The sequence below is a fragment of the Nipponia nippon genome, unplaced genomic scaffold, assembly GCF_047370975.1.
Source record: "Nipponia nippon isolate SJK-2023a ecotype South Korea unplaced genomic scaffold, ASM4737097v1 scaffold_38, whole genome shotgun sequence".
Lineage (NCBI taxonomy): Eukaryota > Metazoa > Chordata > Aves > Pelecaniformes > Threskiornithidae > Nipponia > Nipponia nippon.
This window is the reverse complement of record NW_028262356.1, coordinates 822,364-844,755: the sequence shown is the minus strand read 5'-3', so window position 1 is coordinate 844,755 and position 22,392 is coordinate 822,364. Positions and strand designations below refer to the sequence as shown.

The window sequence follows — 22,392 nt, the reverse complement described above, 5'->3', positions numbered from 1 at the left end:
AACCAGAGGAAAAAGAGAAGGGCATAGAGAAGAGAGCAGCAGAAGGGGAAGGAAGAAAAAAATAAAAAAGATGTGGCACTTCAGATTGGTGCAGCAGATCTGTCTCCAAAGCGGGGTGCGCAAGAAGGCCCTTTGGGGGGAGGGCGGGAGCGTGTGGGAAGCGTTAGGACTTCTCCTGAATTTTTTCTTCAACCTGAGGAAGGCAGTAAGCACTCCTAAGGTTTACTCCAGAGAGGAGAGGCCCAGCCTGGCACCGCTCCTTCTCCCGCCACCCCGGGAGGCTCCGCAAGTGGCACCAGCCCAGGGCAGGCAGAGGGGCCCGGCTGCAGTTTACCACAGGGAGCCGGCCACCCGCCCCCGAGCGGGCTCTGCAGGAGCTCTCCCCGGAGCCCGCCCACCCTCTTCCTGGCCTCTCAGCCAATGGCACCCGACAGGCAGTGACAGGCAGGGCCCGCCACCAGCCAGTGCAGCGCCCTTTTCTGGCCCCGCCCCCTCTGCCCCGCTGCCATGGCAACAGGGCTGACTGCAGGCACGGCCTGCGGGCCCAGCAAGGAGCCTTGGGACAGCTCTTCGGGGCTGCCAGGGCCGGGGGCTGGGAGCTCCTCCCTTACTTTCCCAACGGCGGGGCCGCAGGAGCAGACGGAACCGTTTGGCCTCGCACCTTCCCAGCATCCCGGCTGTCGGTTTGTCGGTTACCCCCCGGTTTCTGTGAAAGGGGTGTGGGGAGCCTGTCTGAGTGGCCTGTGGGAAACCCCCCCGTTCCTCGGCCCATCAACGTCCCCGCTCTAGAGCTCGCTGCTCTCTGTCGGGGCTCCTTTTGTGTCCCATTGATTAGTGTCGACGGGGAATTTTCCAGCGTTTGGCCCCTGGTTATTCTCCCCTTGGCATTGGGACGACCCCGACCCGTCTTTCCTCTTGACGGACCACCGTCTCTGGGCTTCCCAGAAAGGCTGTGCGGTTCTGCAGCCCTTGCGCTGTTCCCGTCATGGGCTCCCCCATCTAACACTCGAGGCCCCTCGGTCCCCCAGTGCTGCATTTTGCAACACTTGGCTGTTCCCTCCCGCTGTTGCTATCATGGGCATCGTGTCCTGGGCTACAACGCCTTCTCCGCTAAGGGCATCGCGGGCAGCCACTCGGAAAGCTCCTCCAAAGGATTCCAGGGATGGGGAGGGTTAGAAGCCCGTCTTCCTGGCAGCTGTCTAACAGCAGGGAGTATTGGGAGGGGGTCAGGGTGGCAGGAGCATTCCCTGGGGGGTGCTGGAGGCTGCCAAGGGGTTCCTGAGAGATGGGGCTGGGGAGTGGGCATCCCCGCTTGCTTTTGGGGTTCTCCTGCTGCTGCAAATGGTTTCTAAAGCTAAGCAGAAAGGGCAATTTGCCCATTAGCTTTGCATGACGGTAGGCACCTTAGGTGGGACCATCCCCCGTGCATCCAGCGCTGTAATAAAGAGAATGCCTGCTTCTCGATGCTACGTTGCTGTGAAGAGGTTGATTCCCCATTTCGGTGACAGTTTGGGCGACCCAGATGGGACTCTGCTTCTGAATCTCAACGCATCCGCGGCATCGCAGGACCCCCAGCCGGCTCCGAGGGATTCTCGGGAAGAACCTCCGAAGCGCGGACCGAAGAGCTCTGAGCAGGACCCCTGGCAAGGTAAAGGCATTCCTTTTCGGATTGAAAGGGCGGTTGCCTGCCCATGAGGTGTGGCGAAGGTCCTGGCACCTTTGGTGTGGTAAGAATCCCTGGATGTTCACAGTTTTCTTTCTGGACTTTGGCTTTCTCTCAGACTCTGAGGGGAGGGAGCTGCTGCAGGCTGGCCCATGCCTGGCAGCTGCCCGGGGTTCCTGCCAGGCGCCTCCGGGAGACTTTTGGCCTCCTGTCAAAGGCAGCCAAAGTCCCAGGAGCAGCCCCAGACTCCCCCAAGGCAGCTACCCGAGGACTTTTGTATGTGCTGGAGGCAGAGCCATGCTCGGGAGCTCCCCGGGTCTCTTCCCAGGACTCTCCCGGAGTCTTCTGGCATCATCCTGTAGAGGTAGCTGAAGTCCTGGTAGGCAGCACCAGCCTCATCCAAGGCAGCTACTGGAGGAGTTCTGCATATGATGGATCAGGTCCATGCCCCGTAGCTCCCTGAGACTCCTTCCAGCAATCTCCCGGAGTCTTCTGGTCTCCCGTGGAAGGAACCAAAGTCCCGGGTAGCAGCCCAAGACTCCTCCAAGGAAGGCACCAGAAGAGGATTTCCATTTGGGGCTGGAGATGGCAATGACACTTTGCATCTCCCTATGTGCCATGGCTCAGGGAATGTTGGAAGCTGGGTTGAGAGCCGGCAGACATAGAGCGTGACCTGGTTTTCCTTTTTCCTGAGTTCAAGAACTACTCCTGCTGGATCCTCCTCATGCACCCAGAGAAGTAGGGAGTCCCCAGGGCCCTGGGGCATGGCCTGCAGTTACTCTTCCCCTCCTCAGAAAGCAGGAAACCCTCTGAGGGACAAACAGGGCTTGTGCCATGTGCTGTCACTTCTCAGAGGTGGGATTGTACCACAGGGCGGATCCTGGTTGCTGGAGGCCCCTGCATGCCCTCGGGCTGCTTCTGCCCTGACTCCACCACTGCTCTTATGGAGGGGAAAGCTGAGGGAGAGGACCCAGCTTCTGCTCCTCAAAGCTCCCTCCACCGCCCTGGCTCGTGTCTCTGAAGAGCGGGATTGGGCAGTCGGGCCCGAAGCACCATCCCTGGACAAGTCATCTCAGGGGGAGATGAGGGAACCAGCTCCAACTTCCAGGAAAACCCTCACCACCCTCAAACGGCCCTGGGGATGTGCAGAGGGATGTTGCTGGTTATCCTTTTGCTGCTGCAGTGCTGGGAGCTGAAGCCACGCACAGGCTCTGGGTGTGAACAAAGAGTTTGATTGGCCTTGATTGTGTTTTCAGGGTTTCCGCCTGGTGCCGCCAGGGCTCCCCTTGCCTGAAGGGCTCAGGGGAGCCCCGGGGGCCTCCTGCTCTCCTCCCCCTGGAAGGACAGAAACAGAACAGAAAGACTTTGACTAGAAGAGAAACTAAACTTCACTGAGCAAGAAACAGCCTCCATTTGTGCAGGGCAACTTTGGGGGCAGAGAGTGGCTGAATGCCTGTTTGCCAGGGTTTCCGCACAGGAGGCGTGAGGAAGACTGATGTGCTGATGCAGGGCTGGGACGGCAATACTCATGCGTGCCTCTTTCTCCAAAACCCCCACGCTTGACCTCCCATTTCTATCACCAAAGACACAGGAAAGAGCAAAATCCCTGCAATCTGGAGCTCTCCAGTCCACCTCTGCTCTGCTTGGAGCCAGTGGCACAGGCTGGCTCTGGCTGCGGCTCCAACATGTCCATCATGGCGATCACACATCCTCTCAGAACATTTCACGATCCTCATAGGACACGTCTTTTTTTCCTTCGATGCAGTCAGAATTTCCCCTGTCCCAACTTAGCCCTGCTGGGTATTGAAGAGGCCCTGGGGGACCTTTCTGGGAGCACTCCAACGCAGCCACCGACGGCTCATCCCACTCGGAGCATCCAGGTGTGAGCGAAGGGTCTGCAGACCGAGCCACCGGTGTTTGTGGCAACTGTGACAAAAAGCAGTGTTTTGCACAACACTTGGGAGAGGGCCGAGTGTATGCCGCCGGGCTGATCTACAAGAGCACGCATTTTCCCTCTGTGCTGTCTGCTGGTTTCAGGAGAATGCACAGGATGATGGGGCTGAGCCAGCCCAGGTGTACGTCAGCTGGACGCCAGACACGGAGGAAGGAGCCATGGGCTGAGCCCCACGTCACCACCGGGCACTTGACACAGGGGCGGTGGCAGCCCCATCACAGAGGGCAGCAGGTCAGTAGGTGCACGTCACCACGATCAGCCAGCGAGTGGTGGCCGTGTCACAGCAGGGAGCAGGTTGCTGGTGGCCGTGTCATAGTGGGCAGCAGAGTCAAGAGTGGCCGTGTCACTGCAGGGTCCCAGTGGGTGACACGGCCGCCCGAGGGTACAAAAGGGGACACGGGGCGGTGGGTCCCGCACCCTGGAGGAGCGTCCAGAGGATGAACACAGGGATGAGCACCCACATGGCTGTCGCCACTAAGGAGCAACCCGCCAGCGTGAGGCGCACCAAGATGCACCTCTGGGATGGCATGGAGCACGCCTTCATGATGCCCAGCATCACCACAGAAGGTACAGGCATCCCCAGCCACTCCAGGAGCATTGTCAGGACCAACAGTGGCAGGGTTGCGTGGGCGAGACTCAGCACTGCAGCCATGTCAGGGGTGTCTCCATCTGGTGCTGGGGACAGCAAGGACACTTAGCATCTGCCTCTGCGCCACAGCTCAGGGGAAGCTGGTGGGTTGAGAGCCAGCAGGCACAGAGCATGACCTGATTTTCCTTTGCTTTCCAGAGCAAACAGCCATCTGGGACGCTGTGGCTGGCTACGTTCAAGAACAGCTCCTGCTGCTCCAGGTGGGGCGACACCCGCATCCTCCTCACCCACCCAGAGAAGTGGGGAGTCCCCATGGCCCTGGGGCATGGCCTGCAGTTACTCTTCCCCTCCTTGCAATGCAGGAAACCCACCCCAAAAGTCCCCACCAATGGAGACACAGGGCTCGTGCAAGGCTGGGACCACCTCTGGGAGGTGGCATTGTACCACAGGCCTGATCCCGGTCACTGGAGACCCCTGCATGCCCTCCGGCTGCCTCTGCCCTGACTCCAGCACTGCTCCTTTCGAGGGGGAAGGCAGAGGGAGAGGACTCAGCAGCTCCTCCTTAAAGCTCTCCCCACTGGCCTGGCTCATGTCTCTGAAGAGCAGGAGCCGGCAGGGGCTGGGCCAAAGCACCATCCCTGGTCAGGGCCACCCGCAGCTCTTCCCTCCAGCCACTCCTCCCGCTTCAGCTCTTCCCTTCTCTTCCACTCACAGGGGGTGCGAATTCCCACCCTCGGCTGCTTCGATGTGCTCCCCACACGGACCCAGGTTGGGAACAAGGTCGTGATTCTCCAGAGGCCCGTGTTTCGCCTGGCCAGGAACCTTGCAGTTGTCCATAATCTCATGGACAATGGGGACGACCTGCCTGGTAAGACGGCGCATTAAACACTGGCGGGCTGCACGGTTGCGGTGAAGGGGGGTATCGCATCCCTTTTCTGAAAGCAAACTGCCCCCTCTGCGGAGCACATCCAAACACGGGGCCTTTCTGGGCGGTGACTGCAATAAGCAGCCCTTGGGAAACGCCTGCGGAAAGGCCAGTGGGTGAGCGCCTCCATCCCTCTCGTGTGGTTTTCCAGGCAATAAGGTGCTGGAGCCTCTGAAATATGCCAAGGTGGCCAGGGATGCCTCTGTGTCCCGGCAAAAAGTGGATGGCTGCATCCTAGGCACCACGTCCCTCCTCTCTCACTGCCTGGGGAAGGGGGAGAACGTCGCCCTTGTCCTGAGGGACGTGGGGGTGCTCCTCATCGAAGGCAGCAGGGTGCAGATGAGGTTCTACTATGACTTCCTGGAGAGGATTACTGGGAAGAAGGTCCTCGAAAGCGCTGCATTCAAGGTGAGCGTTCTGGTTTACCCACCGCTTGGGCAGACCCACAGCGGTTCCCCAGCACTGCTTGCGTGTGGCCCACCGCGACATGGCCAGCTGCTGAGGCCAGGCGTCAGCACGATTCCACCAGCTCTTGCTGCCCTGAACTCCTCCACTGCTGGGTGCCTTGGTCATGTTGAGGATGTCCTGCCATCTCCATGTTCCTCCATTGCAGCTTCCCCAGCTGCTGGACATGGTGCTGTCTCCGATGGTGCCCATTGCTTCCCTGACTTTCGCCGGCCGCGTCATCGTCTTTCCCGAGTGAGTGAGTACGTTGGCAGCTTTAGCCTCTGGCCAAGGCGGCTGCTCAGCTGCAGTTTGTCCTTGTGAGCACGAGAGTCCTGCTGCGGGGACTCCTTCTCTGCGTGACCCCATTGCCCAGGACAGTCCTTGGGGGTTAGGCAGAGTCCATTTGGGAAAACAACGGCCTTTACAACCGTGCCAAAACCTGCCTGTGAGCAAGTGCAAGGGCTGGTGGTGCCGTGGCTCACGCTGGTGGTGTCTCTTTGTCTCCAGGTTTGAACTGGAGGTTGTGCCCAAACCAAGGGCCAGGCGCCCTCTGAAGGCCTGGAGAAAAGTCCCTGGTGAGGACAAGTGGAAGAAAAAAGGGGGTTTGCCACCTCTCGGGCAAGACATGGAAGGTAAAGCAGCTCCCAGCTCGTTTCCATAGTGTGGGCAACCAGCTTCTGTGATCCGCTGGGAAAATCCCTGGTGGGGATTGTCAAAAGGCTCTGCCTTGCGTCAAAGCTTCCCACCAGCTGGGCAGAGCCTTTTCTCCTAAGGCTGGCTTCACAAGAACTGAGCCCTAGGACGGGATGCGCCCATCACGCCCATCCCTGGGTACAGCAGGGGGGTGTGGACCCAAGGGGCTGTCCTCACTCCGCAAAGAGCCTCTGTCACCTCACCGGCATTACCCAGCTCCTCTTGCCAAACCCTGACGCTATTAGGGCGTTTGCAGAGGAGTCCATCAAGCACCCGTGTTGGGGAGGGTGCCAGGCCTCTGGAAATGGTGGCTGTGAGGGGAGCAGAACGGCCCTCTCAGAGGTTTTGGGAAGAGGTCTGAGCACCCCTGTGCGTCACTGAGGCCGGCAGCGTCACAGCGATGCTCTTCTGACAAGGTCTCTCCTTTCCCGCTTCCAGTGGGATTTGCTGAACTGCCCTTGCCTGCCCGTTCCAGTTTGACCAGTGAGGAACACAAGGCGCTCCCGGAACAGAAGTGGGTGAAAACGAGGAAGAAGCCTGTGGAGTGGTGAGGCTGGAGGTGCAGGGCTGGCATCTGCACGGGGTCATTTTCTGAGCCAGCAAGAGCCCGTTCCCCACCCCCAAACACTTGCCGTTCATCACTGCCCAACAGTGGTGAAGGCAGAGCCCGGAGGGGCGGGATGGGGCTGCTGGGAGCCCCCCATGTCACAGGGCTGCTTTTTGTGAAGGGCCCCAGTGTGGCCTCCTGAGCTGTGCATAGGGACAGCCGTGTGTCAGCCGAGGGTCCCGGCTCAGGGGGTTTCCTCTCCTGAGCTGAGCGCAGCCATCGCCATCGGCTGAGCTGCCGGTGGCTGCATAAACAAGCCCATGGCTCATAGGGGCAGGAGGCGGCCCCAAACCCATCGTGTCCTCACGCAGACCCCTCCCACTGTGTCCTTTCAGCTGGCTACCAGCAATCTCTGCGGCCTCCGCTGGAAAAAAGCAGCCTGTGACCAGCCAACCCAAGGGCAAACCCGCACCCAAAGGCCGAGCATCAAAGCAGAGGCGAGCACAGGCAGCGAAACCTCGGAGGCGCAGAGGAAGAGAACAAGGAGAAAAAAAAGTCCCTGTCAGAAGCAAATTACCGTCAACAAGCTCTGAGGCCAGGATGCCTGAGGAGCCCACCTACAAGGTCTACATTCCCCAGCCACCCGGACCTGAGACAGCACAATTGCTAAAATCAAGGCCTGAGATGTTCTGGTCAGTGCTGAAAGAACCACAGAAGACCATATTGGCGGGATACATCTTTGAGCCCTCCCTTTTGGTGCCACCAATGCATCAGGGGGCTCCAGGATGGAGTGGCCCTGGCCAGAGCGATCAGGGCTTGGGGTGCCCGGAGCAGAGGCAGCACCACGCGAGGTGGCAAAAGAGGTACGTGATTCGAATCTGCGTCGTTCTTGGGTGCTGTTTCCTTGTCGAAATGCAGAGCTGGAGGGACCGTGGGGACTTTTCAAGAGCCCTTAGGTCTGACGGACGTCATGGCTAAGCTGCCACCATCTAAGCTGCTCTTCCATCCCCAGGGGCGAGGTACTCATTTTCCAGGGGTGGCCTCTCTTCTCTAGCCTCAGGAAACACACAAGGCCATGTTCTTCGGCCATGTTTGGAAGGCCTAACTCACGGCAAGGCTGCTCTGGGCCAGAGAGGGGACTGTTTCTTCCCAGCTCGTTGCTCCTTTAGATCCCCGGTGGGAAGAGAAAGGCTTTTTGGGTGGGTCTGGCACAGCTTGGGAGCAAACCGCTGCTGCTGGAGAGGCTGCAGAGAAGGGGTAAAGGGAGGGAGAGAAACAGCTGCCCTCCCCTCAATGTCCTGACCTGAAGCCATCCAGGGGGTCTGCGTGTGGGCAAGGCGCTCCTCCCAAAACCTGTGGGATTGTTTTAGAAGAGTCTCTCTTCTTTTGCAGAAACCCATCTGTCTTTGGGACCCCAGGAGCTCGGGAAAGAGATGAATAAAACCACAAAGGAGAAGCTGCAAAAGGGTGTTGACTTTTGTAATTGTTCGTAACGGTCCTTCACCGGAATGGGGGAGAAGGGTTTTTTACCATTGGCGATGGCTCTGAGATCGGCCCAGCATGGTCCTGGAAGTGGGGCCATCGGAGGGACCTTCCCTCGGGACCCTTTCCATGCAAGGGACCTTTTCCATGGCCGCTATGGAAAGGAACCTGCTTTCTGGGGCAAGAGAGGGCAAGCAGGCACTTGGAGCAGTGTTGTGAAGAACGGAACGTCCCTGGAGGGGAAAGGCGAGGCTGCTCCCCATCTCCCTTTGCTCTTCCTCCATCTCCACCCTGGAGGCCATTTCTCTGTCACTCCGCTCTCCTGCTGCCTTTTGTGTCTCTCTGACCCTCTGTCCCCCTCCCTCACCCTGCCTCTGTCTGTCCATCCCTCTGTCCTCCTTCCTGCCCTTCTTCTCCCTCTCTCCCTCTGTCCTGCTGCTTATCCCTGTTTTTCCTCCTGCACCCCACTGGCCCTTCCCCTCCAGCTCTTTCCCGATCCATCCCTCTGCATGCTCCTCACCAGTATTTTTCCTTCCTCCACTCCCTGCCCAGCCCCATCCCGTTCTCCTGTCCCTCTGTCCGTCTCCTGTCCCTCTGTCTGTCTCCTCGTCCCTCTGTCCTGCTCCTGTCCCTCTCCGGCTACCCCACCGCCCTGCCCCACCTCTCTCTGCCACTCTGTCCCTCTCTCCTCCTCCTCCTCCCTGCTCCACCGGGGCTCTGGGCCCTGGTCAGCCCCGGGGGGCCTGCAGAGGGATGGGGCCCAGCCGGGGCAGGGGGACAGTGTCCCCGCAGGGTCAGACAGCAGGGCAGGAGTGCCCCGGGCCATGCCGGGAGCTGCCGTCCTGGGGCGTGGGGCTGCCTGCTGGCCATGTTGGCCTTGGGTGGTGCAGTCTCTGCTCTAGCTGCAGACCAGCTGAGGCGAGGGCTGGGGCTGCCCGTGGGGTGAGTGAGGCCCATGGGCAGGTTTCGGGGTGACTCCTGCCTGCTGGCCCCCCGGGGTGGCAGGGGTAGCTCCAAGCTGGAGCCGGTCCCAGCTGGGGCAGCCCCGGGAGTGACCCGAGAGCTGGGGAGGGGAAGGAGATGGAGACAGACCCCCCCGGGCACAGGCACCGGGCAGCCTGACTCCCAGAGCCCCCTGGATCCGCCCTGGCCCCGCTCGGCCCCTGCAGCTGCCCTGGCCCCAGCACCTCCCCTGAGGCCTGTCCCGCAGCCCCAGGCCCCCACGGCCTGTCCTGGCAGCAGCAAGCTGGGCCTGGGGCGCGCTCGATCCTCCGTGAACACGGGGGCCGTCAGCAGCATCGCAGGGAAGGAGCGGTGTCTGCAGGAGCTCCTGCAGCAGGAGGGGCTCCAGCCTGGGGCCGGCGGCGGTAATCATGGTTCTTTCCCTCTCCTAGAGGCCACACTGAGGGCTCGGTTGTCTGTTCCTGCCCCGGAAGGGAGGGAGCATCTGGCTGTCCTGGTTTTGCCTGGGACGGAGTGAATTTTCTTCCTGGGAGCTGGTACAGTGCTGTGGTTTGGCTTTAGGATGAGAATCATGTTGATAACGCACCGATGTGTTAGTTGTTGCTAAGTAGTGCTTCGAGTAAATCCAGGACTTTTCAGCTGCTTCTGCTTTACCAACTGAGAAGGCTGGAGATGCCCAAGAAGCTGGGAGGGGGCACAGGCAGGACAGCTGACCCAAACTGGCCAAAGGGCTACTCCATACCGTAGGATGTCACGCTCAGTATAAAACTTGGGGAAAGCTGGCCGAGGGGCTGGTGCTTGGGAACCGCCTGGGCATCGCTCGGCGGGTGGTGAGCAACTGCATTGCCCATCCCTTATTTTGGATATTATTTTATCATCGTCATCATCGTTATTATTATTGTTGTTGCTGTTATTATTGTTATTAACCAGTGTGCAAGAGATCCGAGGGAATTTGCCAGGCTGGGAATTTGAGTATCTTGCTGATGTGCCAAAATGGAGAGATCCACTCAGAACCAGGAGCTCAGTGTTGGGCTGAGTTGTGTCTCACCGGGGAGTCTGTAGCGTGTCACCCTGTCCAGCTGAGCTTGTGACATCAGGTCTTTCTGCTGAGGGCAATGATCAAATCATGGCATCGTTCTGGGCGGAGGGGACATCGAGAGGTTTCCAGCCCAAGCCTGTGCTCAGAGCAGGTCCCATCAGGCCGCTCAAGGACATGCCCAACTGAGGGATGAACACCCCCAAAGTCTTGCCCCGCTGCCTACAACATCCGTCCACTCTTTGGGTGAAAAAGCCCTCCTTTCTAAGGCCCACATTCTCTTTTTGGAGCCCCAGCCCCCATGTTTACGGCACAAAGCCTCATTTCTTGGAGTCCAAAGCTGCATCTTGAAGGCACAAAAACCTACTTCAGGGCCCCAAAGCCTCCATTTAGAGCCTAAATCGTCATTGTCAGGGTCCAAAGCCTCGTTGTAGTGTCAAAACACTCATTTTTAAGATCCAACCCCACGGTTTTAAAGCCCAAACGCTCATTTTTAAGATGCAAGCCTCATTTTTAAGGTCCAACCCCTCAGTTCTAAAGCCCAAACACTCATTTTCAAGACGCAAGCCTCATTTTTAAGGTCCAAACCCTCCGTTTTGGGTCCAAACCCTCAGTTTAGCTCTCTCAAGGCCTCATTTTCCCACAGCCTAAGTTTGAGGATCCAGTTTGTAATTTTGAGGGGCCAAAGCCTCATTTTTTTAGAAGAGAAGAGAAGGGAAGAGACGAGATGAGATGAGGCGAGACGAGATGAGACTATTTCAGTTGGAAGGGACCTACAACGATCATCTAGTCCAACTGCCTGACCCATTCGGGGCTGACCAAGTTAAAGCGCGTTACTAAGGGCATTGTCGAAATGCCTCTTAAACACGGACATGCTTGGGGCATCGACTTTTTAATGACCAAAGCCTCCTTTTGAAGGTCCAAAGCCTCATTTTTGTTTTCCAAACCTGAATTTTGAGGGCCCCAACTCTCATTTATGGATTTCAAAGCCTCATTTTTAGGGTCTGAACCTTCATTTTAGGTCAAAAGCCTGAAATGCAGCCTGACACCAAGGTTGCAGGGCCAAAGCCTCAGTTTCAGGTTGCCAAGTCCTCATTTTAGTTTATAAACCCTCCGTTACAGGGCTCAGAGGGACCCTCCTTTCTGGGGTCCAAAGCTTCATGCTGTAAGGTCGTAGCCCTCACGTTTGGCTACCAAGACTCATTTTTAGGGTCCAAAGCCTCGGTTTCAGTTTACAAAGTCAGGTTTTGAGAGTCAAAGCTCCCATTTATATGACGCAACCCCTCATGATTAGGATCCATAGCTGCATTTACAGGGTTTAAATCCTTCTTATAGGACACAAAGCCTCATTTCCCAGCCCAAAGCCTCATTTTTAGGCTACAAAGCCACAAGTGACTGTGCAAAGCCTCAGCTGTACGATCCAAACTCTCGTTTTCAGAGTCCAAATCCTCATTTTTAGATCCAGACTCTCGTATTACGTTACCAAAGTCTCACTGATGTGGTCCAAAGCCTCATTTCGAAGGCCCAAAGCCTCATTTGGAGGGGTCAAATACTGATTCGTAGGGTCTAAACCCTCTTCTTAGGGAACAAAGGCTCGCCTTTAGGGTCCGAAGCTTTATCTGCAGGCTCCAAAGCCTCAGTGATAAGACCCAGATCTTTCTTTGAGAGTCCAAAATCTCATTGTATTCTCCAAATCCTTGCTTGTTGTTTCTGATCCCAAATTTTGAAGGTCCAAGGTCTCATTTTTAGAGCCCAACGCCTCCTTTTTAGGGTTCTAAGCCTCCTTTCTAGGGTCCAAAGCTTACGTTTTAGCATCCAAAGCCTCACATGTAGAGTTTAAGGCCACAATTTCTGTCTACCAGTCTCATTTTTAGGGCCCAAAGCCTCATTTTTAGGACCTCTCCCCTCATTCTAAGGGCCTCAAGCCTCATTTTGACAGCCTAAATGCTCATTTGGAGCGTCTAAGCCCTGAGTGAAAGAGCAAATCCTCAGTTTTAGGGCCCCCAGCTTTCTTTGGAGAGTACAAAGACACATTTCGAAGGGCCAAAGCCTCATTTGGAGGGTCCAAATACTCATTTTTATGGTCCAGATTTGCATTTTGGGGTTTAACTCTTTCAGGCCTAAGGCCTACTTTGAAGGGCTGGAAGCCTCATTGCAGGGGCTCATTATTGGTGAGGATTTAAAGCCTCTTTTGTCGGGTCCAAACCCTCATCTTTAGGGCCCGAAGCCTCATTTTGGGGCTCTAAATCCTCATTTTTAAAGCCTAACTACATGTTCCGAGGCTACAAGGGCATACTGAGATGGTCTGAAGCCTGATCCTCGTCTTAGGCCGTGTTCATTCTCCTAAGCAAGTGGGACTGCAGTAAGCATCCTGCCTTTCAGCGCAGCTGAGAGGGCAGGCTCAGGCCTCTGGCTTCGGCAGGTGCTTTGGATGGCACTGGTGGCATCATCCAGGGCTCTCCTTTATCCTTCGTGGTCAGCTCTCAGCTTCCACCAAGCACAGTCCTTCTTTCCAGGGCTGGGCTGTCCTTTCCTTTGTTTTCCTTCAGCACCAACAACCCCAGAGCCCGCAGCCACATTCCAGTACCTCGCGACACTGCAGCCCAAGCTGTCGACCAAGAGATCTATGCACAAAGGCAACACGCTCTCGTACTAGAAAGACTGGCTGATAGGATAGTTCGGGAAGGGAATTTTCCTGACTCTGGGAATTTTCCCGCCTCAGAGAGGCGGGAAAGCCCTGAGGGGAGGGAGCCGCTGCAGGCAGGCCCATGCCTGGCAGCTGCCCGGGGTTCCTGCCAGGCGCCTCCGGGAGACTTTTGGCCTCCTGTCAAAGGCAGCCAAAGTCCCAGGAGCAGCCCCAGACTCCCCCAAGGCAGCTACCCGAGGACTTTTGTATGTGCTGGAGGCAGAGCCATGCTCGGGAGCTCCCCGGGTCTCTTCCCAGGACTCTCCCAGAGTCTTCTGGCATCATCCTGTAGAGGTAGCTGAAGTCTCGGTAGGCAGCACCAGCCTCATCCAAGGCAGCTACTGGAGGAGTTCTACGTACGATGGAGTCAGGACCATGCCCCGTAGCTCCCCGAGACTCCTTCCAGCAATCTCCTGGAGTCTTCTGGCCTCCTGTGGAAGGAACCGAAGTCCCGGGTAGCAGCCCAAGACTCTTCCAAGGAAGGCACCAGAAGAGGATTTCCATTTGGGGCTGGAGATGGCAGTGACACTTTGCATCTGCCTCTGCGCCACAGCTCAGGGAATGTTGGAAGCATGAGAGGTGGAAGGCACAGAGCATGACCTGATTTTCCTTTGCTTTCCAGAGCAAACAGCCATCTGGGACGCTGTGGCTGGCTACGTTCAAGAACAGCTCCTGCTGCTCCAGGTGGGGCGACACCCGCATCCTCCTCACCCACCCAGAGAAGTGGGGAGTCCCCATGGCCCTGAGGCATGGCCTGCAGTTACTCTTCCCCTCCTCAGAAAGCAGGAAACCCACCCCAAAAGTCCCCACCAATGGAGACACAGGGCTCGTGCAAGGCTGGGACCACCTCTGGGAGGTGGCATTGTACCACAGGCCTGATCCCGGTCACTGGAGACCCCTGCATGCCCTCCGGCTGCCTCTGCCCTGACTCCAGCACTGCTCCTTTCGAGGGGGAAGGCAGAGGGAGAGGACTCAGCAGCTCCTCCTTAAAGCTCTCCCCACTGGCCTGGCTCATGTCTCTGAAGAGCAGGAGCCGGCAGGGGCTGGGCCAAAGCACCATCCCTGGTCAGGGCCACCCGCAGCTCTTCCCTCCAGCCACTCCTCCCGCTTCAGCTTTTCCCTTCTCTTCCACTCACAGGGGGCGCGAATTCCCACCCTCGGCTGCTTCGATGTGCTCCCCACACGGACCCAGGTTGGGAACAAGGTCGTGATTCTCCAGAGGCCCGTGTTTCGCCTGGCCAGGAACCTTGCAGTTGTCCACAATCTCATGGACAATAGGGACGACCTGCCTGGTAAGACGGCGCATTAAACACTGGCGGGCTGCACGGTCGCGGTGAAGGGGGGTATCGCATCCCTTTTCTGAAAGCAAACTGCCCCCTCTGCGGAGCACGTCCAAACACGGGGCCCTTCTGGGCGGTGACTGCAATAAGCAGCCCTTGGGAAACGCCTGCGGAAAGGCCAGTGGGTGAGCGCCTCCATCCCTCTCATGTGGTTTTCCAGGCAATAAGGTGCTGGAGCCTCTGAAATATGCCAAGGTGGCCAGGGATGCCTCTGTGTCCCGGCAAAAAGTGGATGGCTGCATCCTAGGCACCACGTCCCTCCTCTCTCACTGCCTGGGGAAGGGTGAGAACGTCGCCCTTGTCCTGAGGGATGTGGGGGTGCTCCTCATCGAAGGCAGCAGGGTGCAGATGAGGTTCTACTATGACTTCCTGGAGAGGATTACTGGGAAGAAGGTCCTCGAAAGCGCTGCATTCAAGGTGAGCGTTCTGGTTTCCCCACCTCTTGGGCAGACCCACAGCGGTTCCCCAGCACTGCTTGCGTGTGGCCCACCGCGACATGGCCAGCTGCTGAGGCCAGGCGTCAGCACGATTCCACCAGCTCTTGCTGCCCTGAACTCCTCCACTGCTGGGTGCCTTGGTCATGTTGAGGATGTCCTGCCATCTCCATGTTCCTCCATTGCAGCTTCCCCAGCTGCTGGACATGGTGCTGTCTCCGATGGTGCCCATTGCTTCCCTGACTTTCGCCGGCCGCGTCATCGTCTTTCCCGAGTGAGTGAGTACGTTGGCAGCTTTAGCCTCTGGCCAAGGCGGCTGCTCAGCTGCGGTTTGGCAGCATTTGTCCTTGTGAGCACGAGAGTCCTGCTGCGGGGACTCCTTCTCTGCGTGATCCCATTGCCCAGGACAGTCCTAGGGGATGAGGCAGAGTCCATTTGGGAAAACAACGGCCTTTACAACCGTGCCAAAACCTGCCTGTGAGCAAGTGCAAGGGCTGGTGGTGCCGTGGCTCACGCTGGTGGTGTCTCTTTGTCTCCAGGTTTGAACTGGAGGTTGTGCCCAAACCAAGGGCCAGGCGCCCTCTGAAGGCCTGGAGAAAAGTCCCTGGTGAGGACAAGTGGAAGAAAAAAGGGGGTTTGCCACCTCTCGGGCAAGACATGGAAGGTAAAGCAGCTCCCAGCTCGTTTCCATAGTGTGGGCAACCAGCTTCTGTGATCCGCTGGGAAAATCCCCGGTGGGGACTGTCAAAAGGCTCTGCCCTGCGTCAAAGCTTCCCACCAGCTGGGCAGAGCCTTTTCTCCTAAGGCTGGCTTCACAAGAACTGAGCCCTAGGACGGGATGCGCCCATCACGCCCATCCCTGGGTACAGCAGGGGGGTGTGGACCCAAGGGGCTGTCCTCACTCCGCAAAGAGCCTCTGTCACCTCACCGGCATTACCCAGCTCCTCTTGCCAAACCCTGACGCTATTAGGGCGTTTGCAGAGGAGTCCATCAAGCACCCGTGTTGGGGAGGGTGCCAGGCCTCTGGAAATGGTGGCTGTGAGGGGAGCAGAACGGCCCTCTCAGAGGTTTTGGGAAGAGGTCTGAGCACCCCTGTGCGTCACTGAGGCCGGCAGCGTCACAGCGATGCTCTTCTGACAAGGTCTCTCCTTTCCCGCTTCCAGTGGGATTTGCTGAACTGCCCTTGCCTGCCCGTTCCAGTCTGACCAGTGAGGAACACAAGGCGCTCCCGGAACAGAAGTGGGTGAAAATGAGGAAGAAGCCTGTGGAGTGGTGAGGCTGGAGGTGCAGGGCTGGCATCTGCACGGGGTCATTTTCTGAGCCAGCAAGAGCCCGTTCCCCACCCCCAAACACTTGCCGTTCATCACTGCCCAACAGTGGTGAAGGCAGAGCCCGGAGGGGCGGGATGGGGCTGCTGGGAGCCCCCGTGTCACAGGGCTGCTTTTTGTGAAGGGCCCCAGTGTGGCCTCCTGAGCTGTGCATAGGGACAGCAGTGTGTCAGCCGAGGGTCCCGGCTCAGGGGGTTTCCTCTCCTGAGCTGAGCGCAGCCATCGCCATCGGCTGAGCTGCCGGTGGCTGCATAAACAAGCCCATGGCTCATAGGGGCAGGAGGCGGCCCCAAACCCATCGTGTCCTCACGCAGACCCCTCCCACTGTGTCCTTTCAGCTGGCTACCAGCAATCTCTGCGGCCTCCGCTGGAAAAAAGCAGCCTGTGACCAGCCAACCCAAGGGCAAACCCGCACCCAAAGGCCGAGCATCAAAGCAGAGGCGAGCACAGGCAGCGAAACCTCGGAGGCGCAGAGGAAGAGAACAAGGAGAAAAAAAGTCCCTGTCAGAAGCAAATTACCGTCAACAAGCTCTGAGGCCAGGATGCCTGAGGAGCCCACCTACAAGGTCTACATTCCCCAGCCACCCGGACCTGAGACAGCACAATTGCTAAAATCAAGGCCTGAGATGTTCTGGTCAGTGCTGAAAGAACCACAGAAGACCATATTGGCGGGATACATCTTTGAGCCCTCCCTTTTGGTGCCACCAATGCATCAGGGGGCTCCAGGATGGAGTGGCCCTGGCCAGAGCGATCAGGGCTTGGGGTGCCCGGAGCAGAGGCAGCACCACGCGAGGTGGCAAAAGAGGTACGTGATTCGAATCTGCGTCGTTCTTGGGTGCTGTTTCCTTGTCGAAATGCAGAGCTGGAGGGACCGTGGGGACTTTTCAAGAGCCCTTAGGTCTGACGGACGTCATGGCTAAGCTGCCACCATCTAAGCTGCTCTTCCATCCCCAGGGGCGAGGTACTCATTTTCCAGGGGTGGCCTCTCTTCTCTAGCCTCAGGAAACACACAAGGCCATGTTCTTCGGCCATGTTTGGAAGGCCTAACTCACGGCAAGGCTGCTCTGGGCCAGAGAGGGGACTGTTTCTTCCCAGCTCGTTGCTCCTTTAGATCCCCGGTGGGAAGAGAAAGGCTTTTTGGGTGGGTCTGGCACAGCTTGGGAGCAAACCGCTGCTGCTGGAGAGGCTGCAGAGAAGGGGTAAAGGGAGGGAGAGAAACAGCTGCCCTCCCCTCAATGTCCTGACCTGAAGCCATCCAGGGGGTCTGCGTGTGGGCAAGGCGCTCCTCCCAAAACCTGTGGGATTGTTTTAGAAGAGTCTCTCTTCTTTTGCAGAAACCCATCTGTCTTTGGGACCCCAGGAGCTCGGGAAAGAGATGAATAAAACCACAAAGGAGAAGCTGCAAAAGGGTGTTGACTTTTGTAATTGTTCGTAACGGTCCTTCACCGGAATGGGGGAGAAGGGTTTTTTACCATTGGCGATGGCTCTGAGATCGGCCCAGCATGGTCCTGGAAGTGGGGCCATCGGAGGGACCTTCCCTCGGGACCCTTTCCATGCAAGGGACCTTTTCCATGGCCGCTATGGAAAGGAACCTGCTTTCTGGGGCAAGAGAGGGCAAGCAGGCACTTGGAGCAGTGTTGTGAAGAACGGAACGTCCCTGGAGGGGAAAGGCGAGGCTGCTCCCCATCTCCCTTTGCTCTTCCTCCATCTCCACCCTGGAGGCCATTTCTCTGTCACTCCGCTCTCCTGCTGCCTTTTGTGTCTCTCTGACCCTCTGTCCCCCTCCCTCACCCTGCCTCTGTCTGTCCATCCCTCTGTCCTCCTTCCTGCCCGTCTTCTCCCTCTGTCCCTCTGTCCTGCTGCTTATCCCTGTTTTTCCTCCTGCACCCCACTGGCCCTTCCCCTCCAGCTCTTTCCCGATCCATCCCTCTGCATGCTCCTCACCAGCATTTTTCCTTCCTCCACTCCCTGCCCAGCCCCATCCCGTTCTCCTGTCCCTCTGTCCGTCTCCTGTCCCTCTGTCTGTCTCCTCGTCCCTCTGTCCTGCTCCTGTCCCTCTCCGGCTACCCCACCGCCCTGCCCCACCTCTCTCTGCCACTCTGTCCCTCTCTCCTCCTCCTCCTCCCTGCTCCACCGGGGCTCTGGGCCCTGGTCAGCCCCGGGGGGCCTGCAGAGGGATGGGGCCCAGCCGGGGCAGGGGGACAGTGTCCCCGCAGGGTCAGACAGCAGGGCAGGAGTGCCCCGGGCCATGCCGGGAGCTGCCGTCCTGGGGCGTGGGGCTGCCTGCTGGCCATGTTGGCCTTGGGTGGTGCAGTCTCTGCTCTAGCTGCAGACCAGCTGAGGCGAGGGCTGGGGCTGCCCGTGGGGTGAGTGAGGCCCATGGGCAGGTTTCGGGGTGACTCCTGCCTGCTGGCCCCCCGGGGTGGCAGGGGTAGCTCCAAGCTGGAGCCGGTCCCAGCTGGGGCAGCCCCGGGAGTGACCCGAGAGCTGGGGAGGGGAAGGAGATGGAGACAGACCCCCCCGGGCACAGGCACCGGGCAGCCTGACTCCCAGAGCCCCCTGGATCTGCCCTGGCCCCGCTCGGCCCCTGCAGCTGCCCTGGCCCCAGCACCTCCCCTGAGGCCTGTCCCGCAGCCCCAGGCCCCCACGGCCTGTCCTGGCAGCAGCGAGCTGGGCCTGGGGCGCGCTCGATCCTCCGTGAACACGGGGGCCGTCAGCAGCATCGCAGGGAAGGAGCGGTGTCTGCAGGAGCTCCTGCAGCAGGAGGGGCTCCAGCCTGGGGCCGGCGGCGGTAATCATGGTTCTTTCCCTCTCCTAGAGGCCACACTGAGGGCTCGGTTGTCTGTTCCTGCCCCGGAAGGGAGGGAGCATCTGGCTGTCCTGGTTTTGCCTGGGACGGAGTGAATTTTCTTCCTGGGAGCTGGTACAGTGCTGTGGTTTGGCTTTAGGATGAGAATCATGTTGATAACGCACCGATGTGTTAGTTGTTGCTAAGTAGTGCTTCGAGTAAATCCAGGACTTTTCAGCTGCTTCTGCTTTACCAACTGAGAAGGCTGGAGATGCCCAAGAAGCTGGGAGGGGGCACAGGCAGGACAGCTGACCCAAACTGGCCAAAGGGCTACTCCATACCGTAGGATGTCACGCTCAGTATAAAACTTGGGGAAAGCTGGCCGAGGGGCTGGTGCTTGGGAACCGCCTGGGCATCGCTCGGCGGGTGGTGAGCAACTGCATTGCCCATCCCTTATTTTGGATATTATTTTATCATCGTCATCATCGTTATTATTATGGTTCTTGTCATCATCGTTATTATTATTGTTGTTGCTGTTATTATTGTTATTAACCAGTGTGCAAGAGATCCGAGGGAATTTGCCAGGCTGGGAATTTGAGTATCTTGCTGATGTGCCAAAATGGAGAGATCCACTCAGAACCAGGAGCTCAGTGTTGGGCTGAGTTGTGTCTCACCGGGGAGTCTGTAGCGTGTCACCCTGTCCAGCTGAGCTTGTGACATCAGGTCTTTCTGCTGAGGGCAATGATCAAATCATGGCATCGTTCTGGGCGGAGGGGACATCGAGAGGTTTCCAGCCCAAGCCTGTGCTCAGAGCAGGTCCCATCAGGCCGCTCAAGGACATGCCCAACTGAGGGATGAACACCCCCAAAGTCTTGCCCCGCTGCCTACAACATCCGTCCACTCTTTGGGTGAAAAAGCCCTCCTTTCTAAGGCCCACATTCTCTTTTTGGAGCCCCAGCCCCCATGTTTACGGCACAAAGCCTCATTTCTTGGAGTCCAAAGCTGCATCTTGAAGGCACAAAAACCTACTTCAGGGCCCCAAAGCCTCCATTTAGAGCCTAAATCGTCATTGTCAGGGTCCAAAGCCTCGTTGTAGTGTCAAAACACTCATTTTTAAGATCCAACCCCACGGTTTTAAAGCCCAAACGCTCATTTTTAAGATGCAAGCCTCATTTTTAAGGTCCAACCCCTCAGTTCTAAAGCCCAAACACTCATTTTCAAGACGCAAGCCTCATTTTTAAGGTCCAAACCCTCCGTTTTGGGTCCAAACCCTCAGTTTAGCTCTCTCAAGGCCTCATTTTCCCACAGCCTAAGTTTGAGGATCCAGTTTGTAATTTTGAGGGGCCAAAGCCTCATTTTTTTAGAAGAGAAGAGAAGGGAAGAGACGAGATGAGATGAGGCGAGACGAGATGAGACTATTTCAGTTGGAAGGGACCTACAACGATCATCTAGTCCAACTGCCTGACCCATTCGGGGCTGACCAAGTTAAAGCGCGTTACTAAGGGCATTGTCGAAATGCCTCTTAAACACGGACATGCTTGGGGCATCGACTTTTTAATGACCAAAGCCTCCTTTTGAAGGTCCAAAGCCTCATTTTTGTTTTCCAAACCTGAATTTTGAGGGCCCCAACTCTCATTTATGGATTTCAAAGCCTCATTTTTAGGGTCTGAACCTTCATTTTAGGTCAAAAGCCTGAAATGCAGCCTGACACCAAGGTTGCAGGGCCAAAGCCTCAGTTTCAGGTTGCCAAGTCCTCATTTTAGTTTATAAACCCTCCGTTACAGGGCTCAGAGGGACCCTCCTTTCTGGGGTCCAAAGCTTCATGCTGTAAGGTCGTAGCCCTCACGTTTGGCTACCAAGACTCATTTTTAGGGTCCAAAGCCTCGGTTTCAGTTTACAAAGTCAGGTTTTGAGAGTCAAAGCTCCCATTTATATGACGCAACCCCTCATGATTAGGATCCATAGCTGCATTTACAGGGTTTAAATCCTTCTTATAGGACACAAAGCCTCATTTCCCAGCCCAAAGCCTCATTTTTAGGCTACAAAGCCACAAGTGACTGTGCAAAGCCTCAGCTGTACGATCCAAACTCTCGTTTTCAGAGTCCAAATCCTCATTTTTAGATCCAGACTCTCGTATTACGTTACCAAAGTCTCACTGATGTGGTCCAAAGCCTCATTTCGAAGGCCCAAAGCCTCATTTGGAGGGGTCAAATACTGATTCGTAGGGTCTAAACCCTCTTCTTAGGGAACAAAGGCTCGCCTTTAGGGTCCGAAGCTTTATCTGCAGGCTCCAAAGCCTCAGTGATAAGACCCAGATCTTTCTTTGAGAGTCCAAAATCTCATTTTATTCTCCAAATCCTTGCTTGTTGTTTCTGATCCCAAATTTTGAAGGTCCAAGGTCTCATTTTTAGAGCCCAACGCCTCCTTTTTAGGGTTCTAAGCCTCCTTTCTAGGGTCCAAAGCTTACGTTTTAGCATCCAAAGCCTCACATGTAGAGTTTAAGGCCACAATTTCTGTCTACCAGTCTCATTTTTAGGGCCCAAAGCCTCATTTTTAGGACCTCTCCCCTCATTCTAAGGGCCTCAAGCCTCATTTTGACAGCCTAAATGCTCATTTGGAGCGTCTAAGCCCTGAGTGAAAGAGCAAATCCTCAGTTTTAGGGCCCCCAGCTTTCTTTGGAGAGTACAAAGACACATTTCGAAGGGCCAAAGCCTCATTTGGAGGGTCCAAATACTCATTTTTATGGTCCAGATTTGCATTTTGGGGTTTAACTCTTTCAGGCCTAAGGCCTACTTTGAAGGGCTGGAAGCCTCATTGCAGGGGCTCATTATTGGTGAGGATTTAAAGCCTCTTTTGTCGGGTCCAAACCCTCATCTTTAGGGCCCGAAGCCTCATTTTGGGGCTCTAAATCCTCATTTTTAAAGCCTAACTACATGTTCCGAGGCTACAAGGGCATACTGAGATGGTCTGAAGCCTGATCCTCGTCTTAGGCCGTGTTCATTCTCCTAAGCAAGTGGGACTGCAGTAAGCATCCTGCCTTTCAGCGCAGCTGAGAGGGCAGGCTCAGGCCTCTGGCTTCGGCAGGTGCTTTGGATGGCACTGGTGGCATCATCCAGGGCTCTCCTTTATCCTTCGTGGTCAGCTCTCAGCTTCCACCAAGCACAGTCCTTCTTTCCAGGGCTGGGCTGTCCTTTCCTTTGTTTTCCTTCAGCACCAACAACCCCAGAGCCCGCAGCCACATTCCAGTACCTCGCGACACTGCAGCCCAAGCTGTCGACCAAGAGATCTATGCACAAAGGCAACACGCTCTCGTACTAGAAAGACTGGCTGATAGGATAGTTCGGGAAGGGAATTTTCCTGACTCTGGGAATTTTCCCGCCTCAGAGAGGCGGGAAAGCCCTGAGGGGAGGGAGCCGCTGCAGGCAGGCCCATGCCTGGCAGCTGCCCAGGGTTCCTGCCAGGCGCCTCCGGGAGACTTTTGGCCTCCTGTCAAAGGCAGCCAAAGTCCCAGGAGCAG

The 22,392-nt window shown here is 56.9% G+C and overlaps 2 protein-coding genes across 2 annotated transcripts; both read left to right on the top strand.

Moving 5' to 3' along the window:
- The first annotated feature begins 4,066 nt into the window (after positions 1-4,066).
- On the top strand, positions 4,067-6,822 carry LOC148053650 (coiled-coil domain-containing protein 81-like). Its single transcript, XM_087772924.1, has 7 exons — positions 4,067-4,184; positions 4,405-4,466; positions 4,921-5,074; positions 5,283-5,539; positions 5,745-5,830; positions 6,086-6,210; positions 6,710-6,822. Exons 1-7 carry the CDS (start codon positions 4,067-4,069, stop codon positions 6,820-6,822), a joined length of 915 nt encoding a protein of 304 aa, XP_087629050.1.
- Positions 6,823-13,346: 6,524 nt separating this feature from the next.
- Positions 13,347-16,035, top strand: LOC148053649 (coiled-coil domain-containing protein 81-like). The gene is made up of 7 exons (XM_087772923.1): positions 13,347-13,440; positions 13,608-13,669; positions 14,124-14,277; positions 14,486-14,742; positions 14,948-15,033; positions 15,299-15,423; positions 15,923-16,035. The coding sequence occupies exons 1-7, from the start codon at positions 13,347-13,349 to the stop codon at positions 16,033-16,035; spliced, it is 891 nt and encodes a 296-aa protein (XP_087629049.1).
- Positions 16,036-22,392: the final 6,357 nt, after the last annotated feature.

Excerpts from the sequence above, each read along its gene's own strand:
- LOC148053650 (XM_087772924.1), top strand. The coding sequence starts at position 4,067 with ATGAGCACCCACATGGCTGTCGCCACTAAGGAGCAACCCGCCAGCGTG. Across the intron at positions 5,540-5,744 it reads TCGAAAGCGCTGCATTCAAG|CTTCCCCAGCTGCTGGACAT; the intron begins GTGAGCGTTCTG and ends CCTCCATTGCAG. Across the intron at positions 6,211-6,709 it reads TCTCGGGCAAGACATGGAAG|TGGGATTTGCTGAACTGCCC; the intron begins GTAAAGCAGCTC and ends TCCCGCTTCCAG.
- LOC148053649 (XM_087772923.1), top strand. The coding sequence starts at position 13,347 with ATGGAGTCAGGACCATGCCCCGTAGCTCCCCGAGACTCCTTCCAGCAA. Across the intron at positions 13,670-14,123 it reads AACAGCTCCTGCTGCTCCAG|GGGGCGCGAATTCCCACCCT; the intron begins GTGGGGCGACAC and ends TTCCACTCACAG. Across the intron at positions 15,034-15,298 it reads CGCGTCATCGTCTTTCCCGA|GTTTGAACTGGAGGTTGTGC; the intron begins GTGAGTGAGTAC and ends CTTTGTCTCCAG.